The 15,109-nt window shown below is 33.7% G+C and overlaps 1 protein-coding gene across 2 annotated transcripts; it reads right to left on the reverse strand.

Annotated features, from left to right (window-relative positions):
* Positions 1-10,926: 10,926 nt before the first annotated feature.
* Positions 10,927-14,179, reverse strand: LOC105155581 (ARM-repeat/Tetratricopeptide repeat (TPR)-like protein). Of its 2 annotated transcripts, XR_016063546.1 has the most exons (3): positions 12,249-14,179; positions 11,962-12,136; positions 10,927-11,231 (listed from the first exon to the last, which is right to left on the reverse strand). XR_016063546.1 is itself a non-coding variant. In XM_011071473.3 (2 exons), the coding sequence occupies exons 1-2, from the start codon at positions 14,011-14,013 to the stop codon at positions 12,042-12,044; spliced, it is 1,860 nt and encodes a 619-aa protein (XP_011069775.1). In that variant the 5' UTR covers positions 14,014-14,179; the 3' UTR covers positions 11,914-12,041. The 2 variants fall into 2 exon arrangements, 1 of the variants encoding a protein (XP_011069775.1); XM_011071473.3 differs by lacking the exon at positions 10,927-11,231 and having other exon boundaries at positions 11,914-12,136.
* Between the last annotated feature and the right edge of the window lie 930 nt (positions 14,180-15,109).

A 15,109-nucleotide genomic window follows, 5' to 3' on the forward strand; every position in this document is an offset into this window, starting at 1 on the left:
TTGATTGACTTTTCTTGATCATTCATCAAAATTTCAGTTTCCATGATGGCTTAGATTTCCATAAACATATTGCTGTGTGAATGAAGAACTAATGGTGGAATTTTGCCAAGTGATTATGATGAAGCATGGTGTCTGGTTATAATTATGGCAATGAGAGCTTGTGCTTGAAGTGGTGGATCAGTTTGATCATTCATTTCTTGTGTCCCAGCAAAAGCTCATCTCTAATTTAATTAACATGCGAAGATGGGTACTATTGCTGAAGTGCATGTCGCTGCTGTGGCTCTTTAGGTGGTTCTTCTTCTATTTTTTATTTATTTATTATTATTATTATTTTATACATATTTAAATAGGATTAATTATATTTAGACTCTTTTTTAAAATGCGAAATCACACTTTCTCCCAAGAAATTTTTAAATTTTACTTACACCCTTTTTGAAAATTCATTGTTTACTTACTCTCATTTGGACAAAAAATACTGATATTGGTAATAAAATTGCATAAACTTTTAATATGTTTAACAAGAAAAATCAAGTGGATAAGCAAGAATAGAGCATGAATCATGATAAAAGGAGATTGCCGTGTGGAATTATATTGAAATATAGTATATAGACATAATATGTTGCAAGAACAAAGCATGAATCATGAAATCAATGATAAGTCTTAGGGGCAAACCATAAATCACGTTAAGCATTTTACTTGCAATATAAATATTTAACTGTCGTCTTAGATTGCATGGTTTCATTTTATCGGAAAGGGACAAGAAGAGTATTTTACCATTTTAGCGGGAAAAATGCAATTTATTTCTTGTGTTAAAAAAAATGAATAATTCATACCCTCTGAAAAATAAAGCAGTAAATTACTCCTTGTATTATAAAAAATAGAGCAAAATACTCCCCTAAGCTCTGTTGTGCACTACACCATCCTCAAGTGCATCTGGATATAATTTTGACAAATAAAGATATTATTTTATATATCTATATATATTTATTCTATATTTACAAAATAATATTTGATATAGTATATATTATGTATTAGTTATATAAAAATAATATACATATATATTCTTTCTTCCTCGCTGTCCAGTTGTTCGATCGCCGCCGCCCTACTGCCACCATCTCCCTCCCCTCGCGCCGCCGACCCCAACCTCCTCCCCATTCTCTTGTCCTCTCGATGCCGCCGCAGCCGCCTCCTCCCCCTCCCCTTCCCTTGCCTAGATTCGCCCCCTTGGCCGCCGTCTCCCTTTTCTCCTTCCCTGCCCCTAGTTGCCGTCTTCCCCTCGTCCCTCCTCCTCCTTCCCCGTCCCCCCCCCCCGGCCTGTTCCCTGGCGGCCGCCTCCTCCTCTTGCCAGCTCTCTCTCTCTCTATATATATAGCCTATAAATATAAATACATATATATATAAATAGCTTTTATTATAAATATATATATTCAAATTTAATTATATATAAATTTTATTTTTATTTACTTAAATTTAAACCATTGATTTGAATTAAATAAAATCTACACTGTTAATTGAATTGATTAAATTTGGACCTTATATCGATCAAGATCCAAAGATTATTAAATAAGGATATAAATATTATTTTAAATTAAAAAATTTATAAAAAATTGCACGTGTGATTCACAAAACGGCATCGAGAAGTATTTTGCTCTATTTCTCATAACACAGGGAAATAAATTACTGCTTTATTTTTCACATGAGGGTAAATTACTCATTTTTCTTAACACTAAATTGCATTTAACCACCATTTTATCATGAAAGATCTTCGAGCCCTTGTCAAATATTTCATCTAGGGTGACATATTTCATCATTTTATCAATTTTTTCATTCATTTTGGATGAAATATTTCATCACCCCTCCTTCAAAACACAATGTTCTCCTTGCGGCATGATACAATCCATGATTAGAATGGGGAACCTTATTTTAGACCGCAACGACCTGTTTGCAACGATGCACATCCCATAACCGATCCCTAGAAGTTAGGATTCTAGAGGGAGCTTCGCATATATAGCACTTTGTCTCGTTGATTCAATAGGTGATTCTCCTACGCATAACACTTTATCCCTGCATAAAACTCAGTCCTCCATTCGCCTAGCGATCCATTTTTTTCCCTAAATCCGCAAGCTCGTCGAATATGAGAATTGTCTCGGAACACACCAAATGCATCCTAAAAATTAGCTATAAAGAACTCACCCAAAAAAAATATCTAATAGCACACTTAAATTTTTCGACAAAATTTATCGAATATTTATTTTTACCAATTCTTAATTCATATGAGATGGAATATATAGTCACAATATTAATATTACACGTTTGGATGTCTCAATTCACCAAACATATAATCTAAACCATATTTACAACAAAGAAGTAATAAGTTTTGAACCCACTTGTGATAAAAATACGTAATCGGATAGATATATAGTGAACAAACTTTAATTTAATACAACTGTATGATTTTTCTTTTCATTAGTTTAACTTTTTATGAATTCTATTTATATAATAAGATTAGGTTAATGGCATTTTCTTACTGAAAATGATTTGAAACTTGTGTTCGTAACAATTTTTCCGACTCTGTACAAGTTTGAAAAGTTGAGGTAGTTTTCTTGATTTGATATAATTATAAATATTTTTTTTGTTATTTGAAAAATTATCAATACACATTGATTATAGCAGTCGTTCAAGAACGGCCTAATTTGTTAGTTCCGATTACGTTATCATTCATTTTTTGTGGTGAACTGACCTAAATGTCCATATGAATTATGAATTATAATTTTACTAATTTTTAAAAGAAAATTATTATTTTCATTTTTGTGAACTAAGTGGTCTGGATAACTTCTTACAAGTTTTCAGAATTTTCATTCACCTGGTTTGATTTTTTTATAATTTATTTAAAAGATAAAAAAAATACAATAATGATAAAATTGATAATTTCAGACCCCCATCTAAAAATTAAATAATTTTACTAAGCATCAAGAACATTAATAACGAGTCTCAAACACATCGATCACCAAATGTCACATGACTTTACTTAGTTAGTATGTACATAATATTACATATATAAATAAGATAAGTATTCTATTTCCAATTTTATTATATATTTTTTATTTTATTTAATATAGTACTCAAGTTATTTTATTAAAAATAGTTTGTTCATAATGCAACGCTTATCAAAATACCCCCTTAACTTGTTTAAGCTCTTTTCCTTATAAGGCAAAAAACTAATTTCTTGCACATTAATCTTTCTATTTATTTATCTCAAAACTTAATTTCAAATAATATATATTTTTGTCCTACAAAAATATTTAGGTTTAGCCCATGGAAAAATTAAATTTTAGTTAGTTTAGTCAAATGAAGTTTCAGAACTCTATTAATTAATTTTACCTTACAAAATTAATCACGGACTAAATTAATTGATCTCATTAATTAATATTACACTTATTTTTTTTAGCTTGTTTAATCTAATAAGTACTTTTAGTTTAATTAAATTAAATTTTTACATAATTAATTTAATCCTATTAAATTAATTAAGCTCAAGACATCTTTAATTCAACACTTGAATTAAATGGTATATTTTACTTGAATTAATTCAACCATAAATTGAAATCAAGGAGGTGGGCTTCTCCGAGTAAGTGTGGGACCTGTTGTTCACCTTAGTGATGGTCATGGATTTACAATTATTCTGACTTATCGAATTTAATTAACTATATTAATTAAATTATCTTGAAATTCATTTTTTAATTGTTCAACTCAGGATGCACCTACAAGTTCATATATTAATCAAATATTTTGAGCTTGGACACGACCTACTTTTAAACATTTAAAAAAAATGAATTAACTTATACATCATTTGAACCAATCCTTAAACTCAGTCGATACAAGTCGATCAATAATTGGATTGGCCGAATGGTGGTGCTGGTACAGTTTGTTTAGGTATGACCTGTAGATATATTAATCAGAAAAATGATATGTACATACATAAATACACAAATTAAAGATGAAGCGTATATTGAAAATAACATCTTACTCATAACATGGCGTGACTATTTTACAGTTGGTCAAAATATACGTCTCAATGATGTGCCGTTCTGGTCCACTGAGCCATCTCTTCTTCGAGGCCCAACTAGCCCTACCAGGATAGTTGAAAATAGACACCTAGATTCCAGCATCGCTGTTTGTGCGCTCATCATTCCTACGAGACATGCATTTGGAAGGCACGCACGACTTAAAGTACTGTGAAGAAAACAAACTGATTTCCTCGACAATTGATGTCTCGACATGTGCTTTATTTTTCACCTTTTTCTTCAACTCAACTCACGTAGAAACCTTTCAAATGGGTACATCTACCTATATTGCACTGGTCCCCCTACGCGAGCTTCATACGGAAGGTGCATAATGAGGTGTTCCATCGAGTCTCTTTAGGTTGCACAGGACGATGGCAACACTGTTTTCTAACTCATGTAGCTTGGCGACATCAAACATGGTCGAGCATATGCTTTGAAATAAAAGACTAACCTCCATTAAGATACTCCATATATGTCCGGCAAGCATTTCATGAAAGGCGGCCAGGATCAATTTTGGCATAAATATGTGACAATCGTGGTTTTTCATGCCGTGCATCCGCAATTATGTCATGTCAACACAGCGAGCAAGGTTAGACACTTAGCCATCACGAAACTTGAAGCTACGAATCCAATCAAATATCCTCCTCTTCTGTTGTTAGGGTATAGATTGCTTTAGGTATAACGTTCGGTCTACGTTCGTCCAACTCAAGCTCCGAGCGATTACAGATGATCTTCAAATCCCTATATGCATTCAAATTATCCGTCGTCTTTCCTTGATATCCACGACCGTGTTGAATAAAATGTCAAATACATTTTTCTCAACATAAATGACATCAAGATTGTGTCAGATCAGATGCGTAGACCAGTGTGGAAGATCCCAGAAGATGCTTTCTTTGTCCACTTGTGGTCGCTACCATAGCTGGAAGGAAGTGTTAACGGTATTTCAACGATAGGACTCTACAACCCAATCTAGGATCTGATCTCCTCAGCCTCGAATGTACAACCTCATGTTCGATATGATTCTTCGTGAAGGTTTTCTTGTTCCTTCGGTAGGAATAGTTCTCAGGGAGAGACTGTCTATGACAGTCAAAGTAGCACGCCTTCCTATCGTGCTACAAATGAAATGCTCGTGTGTCATCCATATAAATCGGGCAACCTATAACATTGGAGGTACTCCACCCAGACGCCGTCCCATAGGCGGGTAGGTTATTCATCGTCCACATCAACGCTGCCTGCATGATGAATGCGTTGTCCGCGCATTATCGTATGTCCGAACACCCACATGCCACAATTACAGCAGCTCTTCGATCAATGGTTCCAAGTACACATCTATTATATGCTTCGAATTAGAAGGGCCAGGGATCACCATCGCCAGGAATATGTAGTCAGAGCTCATGCAAATACCAGAGGAAAAAATTGTATGATGTAATGATAACAGGATAAGTACGACCGTACTGATCGTGAAACCGTTTGTGCAAAAGCCGAGTCAAGCATTATACTGCTCTTCAGCAAAATTGGGATACATCCGATCAAAAGACTCCCAAGCCTCGGCATTGGATGGATGACAAATTGACCCCTCCTTCGTCTGATGTGTGACATACCACATCATCTACTCGGCAGTTGTCCTCGAAGAATGCAACCTGTGCAAACGAAGAGTAAGCGACATGCCGCGTGGGTCTCGCCCTCGGGTCGTCTTATACCTAGCATCCTACAAAACTTGCAGTACTCCAAATCGATGTCGTCCTTCCAGTATAACATGCAGCCATTCTTACACGCATCGATCTTCTCAATGGGTAAACCTAAATCCTTTATCAACTTCTTCGTGCTATAGTAATCTCTCGGTAGGGTGTAATCCGGGGGCAATATTTTATTAGTCCACTGGGTATTCGATCATAGATCGCTAAAAAATATGGCCGTCCACCTTAATATCCACCAACACAACAACAGTTGCCAATTGAGATTAGGTGCAATTGTTTCACAATGGCTGGTTGGCAGCATGCATTACATTGTAAAAAGAGTCTGCCAACCCTGATTCATAATCATAGGGACCACCGCCATAACAATACGAAGAAGGACCAGCGGCAATAGGGTAGGATCTCGTACTATCATCAAGCACAACACCGTGAGAAGAAGAAAAATAACTCGGCCCGATTGCATAAAAAACCATCCGTTGTGCCCAATCCATATGTTGTTCATCACCCCAATGTGAATAATTACCCTCAACATGGGCAGCTGGGCTTTGCTCCTCAGGCATTGGAGGGACAGTCACAACATCAAAGTGCTCCTACACCCTATCGTCACCATGAGAAGTCTAATTATAATATTCTGGCATAACTCCTTGCATACACCAGTGATAACTGACATCGTCGGGTGTTCTGAACTCTGTGTTTTTGTATTTTTGATAAGGATACTTAATTTTGTCTACATCCATATGTCCACGTTGACCCTTTTCTATTCTATGAAAGTCTTAAGTCCATCCTCGAACTCAAGTGTCAGACCTAGCCTCCCTAGGAGGTTCTTACTATATGTCCATCTCCTCAGTCTCGTAACATGATGATATATATCACTGTATTCACACATATAAATATATATCTAATTAATTTTCTAATTTGACAACCTACATGTTTATAAATATTAAATTACTACATACACTATTTAGGAGAATACGTATAATTAACATGATATAAGATTAATAAAAAATCATAAAACTAAAATAAGTAAATGCCCTACAGTTAATTTAATTAAACACAATAAAGTATTAAATTAGTCTCTGTTACTCGGTCAACCAACTTAAGTAATGATCAGCATTAGTTGACGGTCCAAAATTCGAGTAATAATCTACAAGCTAATCAAATGTATATGCACGAAAATTAAAGTATTGAGAGTGTTAGTGGTTAGTATAAGAATTTTTACAACAAATGAAATAAAATGAATGAATATATATAAGTTTTTTTTTTAACGACTTTTGTAACGGCTTTTGGAACGCCAAAGATAGCCGTTGAAAACTAGCTGTTAGAAAATATAGTCGTTATTTTGTAACGGTCTTTACAAAAAAAACCGTCCCTAATGTGAGAGTTCTTGTAACATCGTCTTTTCATGTACTTTAGAATGGTTTTTGCCGCTGCCGTAGTAACTGTTTGATATCGAAAAAATAATCTGTTACAAAAATAAATAGCCATTACGAAAACCATAGCAAAATAGTAATGACCTACAAATTGTAATGTTTTAGGCACACCAATTTTGTAAACGGGTGTTGTAACAGTTTTGGTCGTTACAAAAAAATTCTTTTTTATTATCTTCTCAATGACGTCAGCACGTTTAACCAGTTACAAAGCCGTTACAAGTCCCGCCTTTTTTTGTAGTGTCAGTAAACACTACGTCTAGTTTTGAAAATTTAGTGTAAGATATTTTTAGTTTTTAATTTATTTAGTTATCAGTTAACCTTAATTTGTGTTTTTTTCATTTTGATGTATTTCATTTTTCAGACATAGGACACGTGGAATCCAATGAATGCATAGCAAATCAGCAAGAACTTTAACTTCAGGGTCTAGAAATTACTTAGGAGTTGATGGGGCGATGTAGGAGATTCAGAAAGAAAACTGATTGGATGTCCGATGAAGTTTGGGCGGGATTGCATTATCTTTTTTCTATTATTATTATTATATAATTGATGTATGATGTATTGAATTATCTTTTATACTTACTTTTTATTGAATAGTTTGCCATAATTGATCTGCAACACTTACAACATCAAAAAAATTATCAATATTGTGTTTTACTCCGACGTTAAAACTCACACCAGTCTCGTTCCCATGTGACTGATGACTAATAGGTGTCATTTCACTGAATCTATCTCCATAATTATGATATCCATGATCAACATATAGTGAAGAAAATACATGTCCTGCTGCATCAAACACTATTCTTTGATCTCAATTCAGTTGCTCATAGTTATTTCAATGTGTCGTCTGGTCTGACAAGTTATTTTTCTATATTGAATGCTCATATTCTAGCTCATGAGATGTCCAATTGTAGTAACTTTTTACAAAGCCTTTTCTAAGGAGGCCATATACCACCTACTCTAAGAATTTGTATTTACTACTTTACATTTATTAAATGGACAATAATTTTTTCTTTATTCAGAAAAACATGCCTTGTTTTTGCTTGGTTTATAACATCTATCACTCTATCTTGAAATTCTTTTCTAACACCAACATCATGAGGTAGATTCTTCTCATATATTCAATTTCTGAACTCTCTCAATATTTTTATTCTAAAACCAACAAATATATATACATTAAATATATGTAGATAATAAGCTAGCTAAACCTTCAGACATGTGACAACTTTGCAAATTGCAAATTTATCGGCAACTTTGCAATGAATTTGCTTCTGAGGCAAAATTCATTGCAACACTCAACTATTTAAGTTCGTGGAAAAATTAATTGCTATATTATTTTAAAAATTATGTAAGTTGAAGATCTTGACAAAAGCTATTGTAAAAAATTTAACTAGATTGCAACGACTTTTTTCCGATACAATATTTGCTGCAAATCATTAGCACTAATATAATTTAAAAACCGTTGACAAAAGTGCGCCCACCTAAAAGTTGACCGATTTTTGCAATGACTTTTCGCAACGGAATGTCTGTTGCACAATTTATCATGAAAATTTCTATGGTAAAAAATCCGTTGATATAGCGTTATTCTTTTGTAGTGTAAATATAGTTTTATTTGTAAATATTAGATTTCAAAATTTTGGATTGAAAACTAAACTTATAAAATTTTAGAGCAAAAATTATACTAAAAATTTGCAATGGATTGTAGTAAAGTATATCATTGCAAAATTTGTAACAGAACAGTTTTGCAAATGAAAATTGATTGTGCAACAAATTACAGCAAAATATTTGTTGCAAAATTCACAAGGGATGCAATTTCACGACTTTCGTTTGCAAATATATATATGTGGCATACAAAATTCAATTTTGCAACGAAATTGCCATAAACTTTTCACCAATATATTATGGCAAAAGGTGTTGCGAAATATAAAAATCAAACTTTTTATTAATGAATCTTGCCATGGAAAAACGACGTGGCACAATTTTATTACAACCAAAAATTCATGGTAATATAGCACTGCTACTTATAGTAATGAAAATTTTCTTCTTGGAAAATTTCATACAAACTAGTTTTTTAACAAATTCATTGCAATAATCATATACACATAATTATTGGAGTAATTTGATATTATTATTAATTAAGGGTTAATCATACATACGCACCCTCTAATAATATAAAATTACATTTTCTTCCAAATAAGTTTTGGAATTACTTCCACACCTCCTCAAAAAATTCACCCATTTCGTTAAAATTTGGATGGAAAATGATGACTTTAGCCAAAAAAAATAGATAAATTTTTATTTTACCCCTCATTCAACATTCTCATGTGTATATCTCTGTATTTATAAAGAGATAATGAGGTCAACATCGTCTCTTTATAAATACAAAATCATTACATATGAATATAAATGAGAGGCAAATTAAAAATTTATAAATATATATTTTTCAAACGACAGCATTTTCCATCCAAATCCTAGCAAAATAAGGGTTGGGTGTAAATAATGACTTTTTGGAGGTGGTGTAAGTGTCATTTTAATACTTTTTTGAGGAAAAATGTAATTTTACATCTTAAGATGGAGTCTTAATGTAATTAATCCATTTATTAAAGCATTCTTGTTTCTTATTCTAAATTAATTTTTTTAATATCTATTACTACAGTGATGAAATTATTAAGTAGAAGATGTTCCACTTAAACAGTGAGGTAATGGAAGAGAACATTCTTTAATTGATAAGGAATTTCTATTGAGAAATATTTAAATTGAGTGTGGAATTGTGGTCCTCTTCAGTTGCAGAAAGGTGAAATAGAAAATTGTATATTCATACAAAATAAAGAGAAAACTATTCTACACAAATTATTTGTTGGGGCAGGTCATGATCACTTTTGTTTATTTATTTTTATTTTTTTCAAAGGATGATACACTATTGTTTAAAAAGCACTCAAGATACATTTATTTAAGGGTAAGTTATAATGAACTCGATCTCTTGATATTTTGTCATGATTATGAATATTTTTTCGTTATTTGAAAAATTACAAATACCTTGTCATGTTTGATGAAATTATGTAATCTTTGAATGGAGGTATGAAATTGTTAACTTTACTCTTATTGTATTTTTTTATTTTTTTAAAAAAAATTAAAAACTTATAAAAAAATCGAACGGAATTTTTTTAAAAATTATAAGAATATCATCCACTTGGTCCAAAAAAAAATAAAAGAAATTGAAAAATAAAATAAAATTATAATATTTAATCCACAAAGGCATTTTAGTCAATTTACCACAAAAAAATGGACGGAAACCTAACAGATTAGGCTGATTGTTAGACGACTGTTAAAATCAGAGAGATATTTAAACAATATCCTTTATTTAAACAATATGCCAAACCTTAGGGAAGATTGTTATAATGTATCCTTTATTTAAACAATATCATTTTTTATGAAAAATTTGCAATTTAACTCTCATAATGTATTCTCCGTGTAATTTTCATTTCAATATTTCAACATTCATCAAATTTAGTCAATAAATAACAAAAACTTACAATTTTAGTCTCAACCATAAATTTTCTCAAATATTTAACAAAGGGAGCACATAATTTGTACATACTCTGTTAAGTATTTAAAAAAATTTGTGGTTGAGACTAAAATTGTAAGTTTTTCTGATATATGAGACTAAATGTGGTAAGTGCTAAAATAATGGTTTAAAAATGCAATGAAAATAAGTTGTGAAACATAAATTGTAATTAGCAACCCTAAGCGAAGTCTTCCCCTGTTATCATATATCGAATTCAGCTGGATGATTGATTACTTAACCAGCCTGATAGATCGAATGCTTTCATCTTTTCGAGGGTCGACTTTCATATACGCGAGAAGGTGCCAGAAGCACCCGTGCGTAGGCCGAGTTTGACTCTATCGCCCGACACACAGCCCTCTATGTAGCTCTACCACAAGACCTTTCGGTGCCATCACAAGAACGAAGGAGACCCGCAAAGAGCGTTTGCACAAGGAGTGCAATTGGATGGTTGTACTGCTACTGCTTCCTTTTTATTTTTTATCAACTGGACAATATATTGTACAATAATACCAATCAAGTTTTGCCAAAGTCATGGAAAATTATGAGGTAGGGTTTCCATCCAAGTACTTTTTACGTCCCATATCTTAAAGTAAATATGCCTTTCATCTTCTTAGTTATGAGATTTTCATTTATAATCGTCGTAAGTGTTAAATAAAATCTCACTTTTAATTATGTTGTCAGATTTTATTAGTATTTTGATGGAAATGAAATAATCATAGAATTCTCAACAATGGTCACTACAAGAAAATTGCTCAATATAAACGAAAAAAAAATTAGAATTGCGCTAATTAGTAGGTTAAAATATTCTCGTTGCTAATCTACATTATTTTGTACAAGAAACTTAATTACTTGCTAATAAATTTAGAAATAAAACTTTACCTGCTAAACGAATTTAGCAACAAATTTTGTAAAAAAAGTATATATTAAATGATGTATATTAGCAATGAAAATCTTACTTGTTAATTAGTTCGACGACGAGTTTAATATCAATTTTTCGTAACTATTGAATCATTTTCTTATAACAAGTCCCATAAACACGCACCTTTTGTGTCAAAAACTAACTGAAACTGAAAAAATATACTAAAACATGAGAATTTTTGTTGTTTATGAGATCATTATGAGAATTTCATTATTAATGGAAAGAAAAGTGTACTGACACTAACAGGTGGACAAATTAAATTGTAATGAAATTTAATGTAATAATGTCAGCATACCACAAAAGGGCTCCATGAAATAACAGTAGCTTGCACAATCTGCCACATATTGTTAATAATAACCATTAAATAGTTGGAGTCTAGAGATTTTTGTTTCTTCCTTCAGCCCTTTCCACCATTTTCCTCCCACTGCCATCTTTTCCAGCAAAAGGTTCTTCCGAAATTGTAGACAATGCTGGAAATTGTTAATGCAAATTAAAGAAAATTAGCACAAATCCCATTTGAATTTTGATGATCATCAGGTGCGTACATCTGTTAATGATGAGAATTATGCAGCATTAGCTGACCTGATATGTAGCTCTTGTTTTGCAGTTGATGAGTCCTCATCGTTTCTGCGTTTACGTGCCCTCTCGTGCTTCTTTTGGAGTTTTCACTCGGTTCTTTGGCCTTCTCAGGCTGTTTTCTCAGTGCCTTAAGCTGCGCAGCCCGGAACAGCCATGTTGAGTCCATCTGCTTGCTGATCATACGGACCGCATAGTATGGAATTTTTACACGATTGTCTGCCTTGGATCTGATGCAAACATTGACGAATAAAATGCAATCCATCAAGCTCTCTTTAGCCATCCCTTTTATGTCATAGGCCTGTGATCTTGTCCAGAGGCTATTGGCATGAGAGTTTGGAGGGCTGGAAAGGCAAAGAGCTCTAGTTGCATCGCTGATGGCTGAATCCGGATCCCTTAGCAGCAAATTACATCGTGCTCTATTGCTGTAAAGGACAATTCTTTCAGTTCTATGTCTTAGTGGGCATATTTCTAGAGCCTCACTATACTTCAAAAGTGCTTCTTCTATTTCGCCCACCAAAAATTTATGGTTTCCTTGTTGCTTTATTAATTTTACCACGACCCGTCTTCCTTCAAGCTTCTCGTCGCACGTAATCTGCTCTTTCTTTCTTCTTTCGATCTTCAAATCCCATGTTTCTTCCAGTGCTCTTCTAACATCAGCATTCTTGATTTTTGAGTTCTTATGTTTGTAGTCATAGACAAGTGCCTTTGTGATTGCTTCACCAACATTCCTCCTGTTGCCAAGATTTCTGAGCTCAATCAAATCAACGAGGTACGATGTAGCAATCTCGATGACTTTGTACCTTGTGCCTGGATCCTTGAGAAGCAAAAGAAGACAATCAATCCCCATGTACTGCCAATCATCGCACGATCTCGAGAGCTTACATAGATTCTCAACAACATGTCTAGATTTCGAGATGTTTTCTCTTCCAACTTTACTGTAGCACAAAATTCTAATCAGCCCAACTCCTGCTGGTGATGAGTGATTCACCAGTCGACCCCACATTTCACTCAATTCCTTGAGAAATTCTTGCTTGCAAATGAGAATTATAGATCTCTCCTTCGCAGCAAAACAGTTCAAAAGATGTATGCTCCAACACTGAAGTTGGCTGGCCCATTCCTCCGCCTTCCGGTTCTCCGTCTCCACTCCTCCAACTCCTCTTGTAAGCAAATCACACTGATATTCCAGTCTCTTTCTCCTGTCCTTAACGCCCACAAACATGCTATACACCTCTTCCAAACAAGATGACGCCAAGTTCATAGCTAATGTGACGACTTCATCTTCATACACTGCCAGGTGTATAAAGGTCTTTTCGTAGCTTGCAAGGTGGCCAAGTGCTCTAATGGCAACCCTTTGCTCCACCCAACTCATCTTCCCCCTCAAGAGCTCCAACAGTGGTGGTATGACCCCCGACTCGACAGCTTTAACCGCAAAATCAACTTTGTTCATAGTATATGAACCGATGACGTGGGCTGCATAGTAGGGAATATAGATGTTTTGATGTGTGAGAAGCCAAGTTCTATCATGTATAGCTCTGTTGATCAAATCTGCCATGCATTGGAAGATACCGAGAGAGGGAAGCTCTTCATAATTGGGTCGAGTCATTGCAAAGTTCCACAGCCCGCTCACAACTAGAATAAGCTCTTCATCATCAAGAAACGGCACACCTTTAAGGTACTCTTTTATCGCAGCCCTCCTGGCCGATGAGTCTGGCTCCTTCATGAGGCAAAAGAAGCAACTGGGTTTGGTGCAAAATTTCTCTAAAGCCATTTTATACACTTTCTTGAGAGAGTTATGATCACTTGAGAGTTCTACTTTTGCTCTTTAGGGTTTGCAGTTTAAGAACTTTTGAATATACGACGGAAAGTTTAGTGAGTGGGTTAGGCCAAGTTGTGATCCTAAGCGGCGCATTAGAAGACTTTGTGCAATTAACTTTTAGCAATTTCAAATACAGCTGATCAGATTCATTGTATTTTTATATGCAAGTCCATAATCTGATATGGTTTATATTGACTGTTAACCAATATTAAACATAAACAAATGGTAAAAGTTGGGACATTCTACATTTCGTGCTTCACACCTCCGATAGCATGCAAGAAGTTGGATTCTGCCTAAGTTAATTTTCCAAGTTACCTAACTTACCTTAGCTTCACACTTCCTTTTCTAGGATATGAGATAAAGGATCAATCTATACTGAGATCCATCTATTATTTTGAGGCCTGTTCCTTAAATAGAAACCCTTTTTGTCTTATGTGAAAAAGGGTTCATATTAAATATTAACAAGGAACACTAAATTCTTAAACACGTACCCCACTTTTCTTAAAAATAAGAGGTATGTGATGATCATTCATATTTATTATTGTAATTTCAGTCCCTCAATTACTTTAAGTGTTTAACGTTTTGTTTTTTTCTCAGAAATGGAACTTACAATTTGGTGTATTATTTTTGTAAATTTTGGGGTTTGATGGCAAATTTTACTAGAAATTTGAAAGTTAGTATGAAGACGATACGCACAAGTAGTGCAACCTCAATTTAAACCAGCACATGACTTGCACGTGAATTGTTATTAAATTTAGAGTTTTCTAGCAACATTTGTCTTCAATTCTTAAAGGATCACATGCCAATAATTACATGATTAAAATTACAAACAACCAGTGTTCATACATCCATGCACACAACTTTAAGTGTACCAAGAATTTAACTAGCCCTGTGGGAGAACTGATGCCCTCTATGTCTTAAGCTATGAATTCAAAAGAATTTCTCATGATTCTGGTTCTCCTGATCCCTTTGAAAAGCATGGTTTACTCTTTAGCTTATCAGAGAAGTCCAAAAGTATTCTCATGTTCCTATGAAACATCAGATAACC

This window comes from Sesamum indicum, linkage group LG2 (assembly GCF_026168435.1).
Source record: "Sesamum indicum cultivar Baizhima isolate 11 linkage group LG2, ASM2616843v1, whole genome shotgun sequence".
In the NCBI taxonomy this organism is placed as follows: Eukaryota; Viridiplantae; Streptophyta; class Magnoliopsida; order Lamiales; family Pedaliaceae; genus Sesamum; species Sesamum indicum.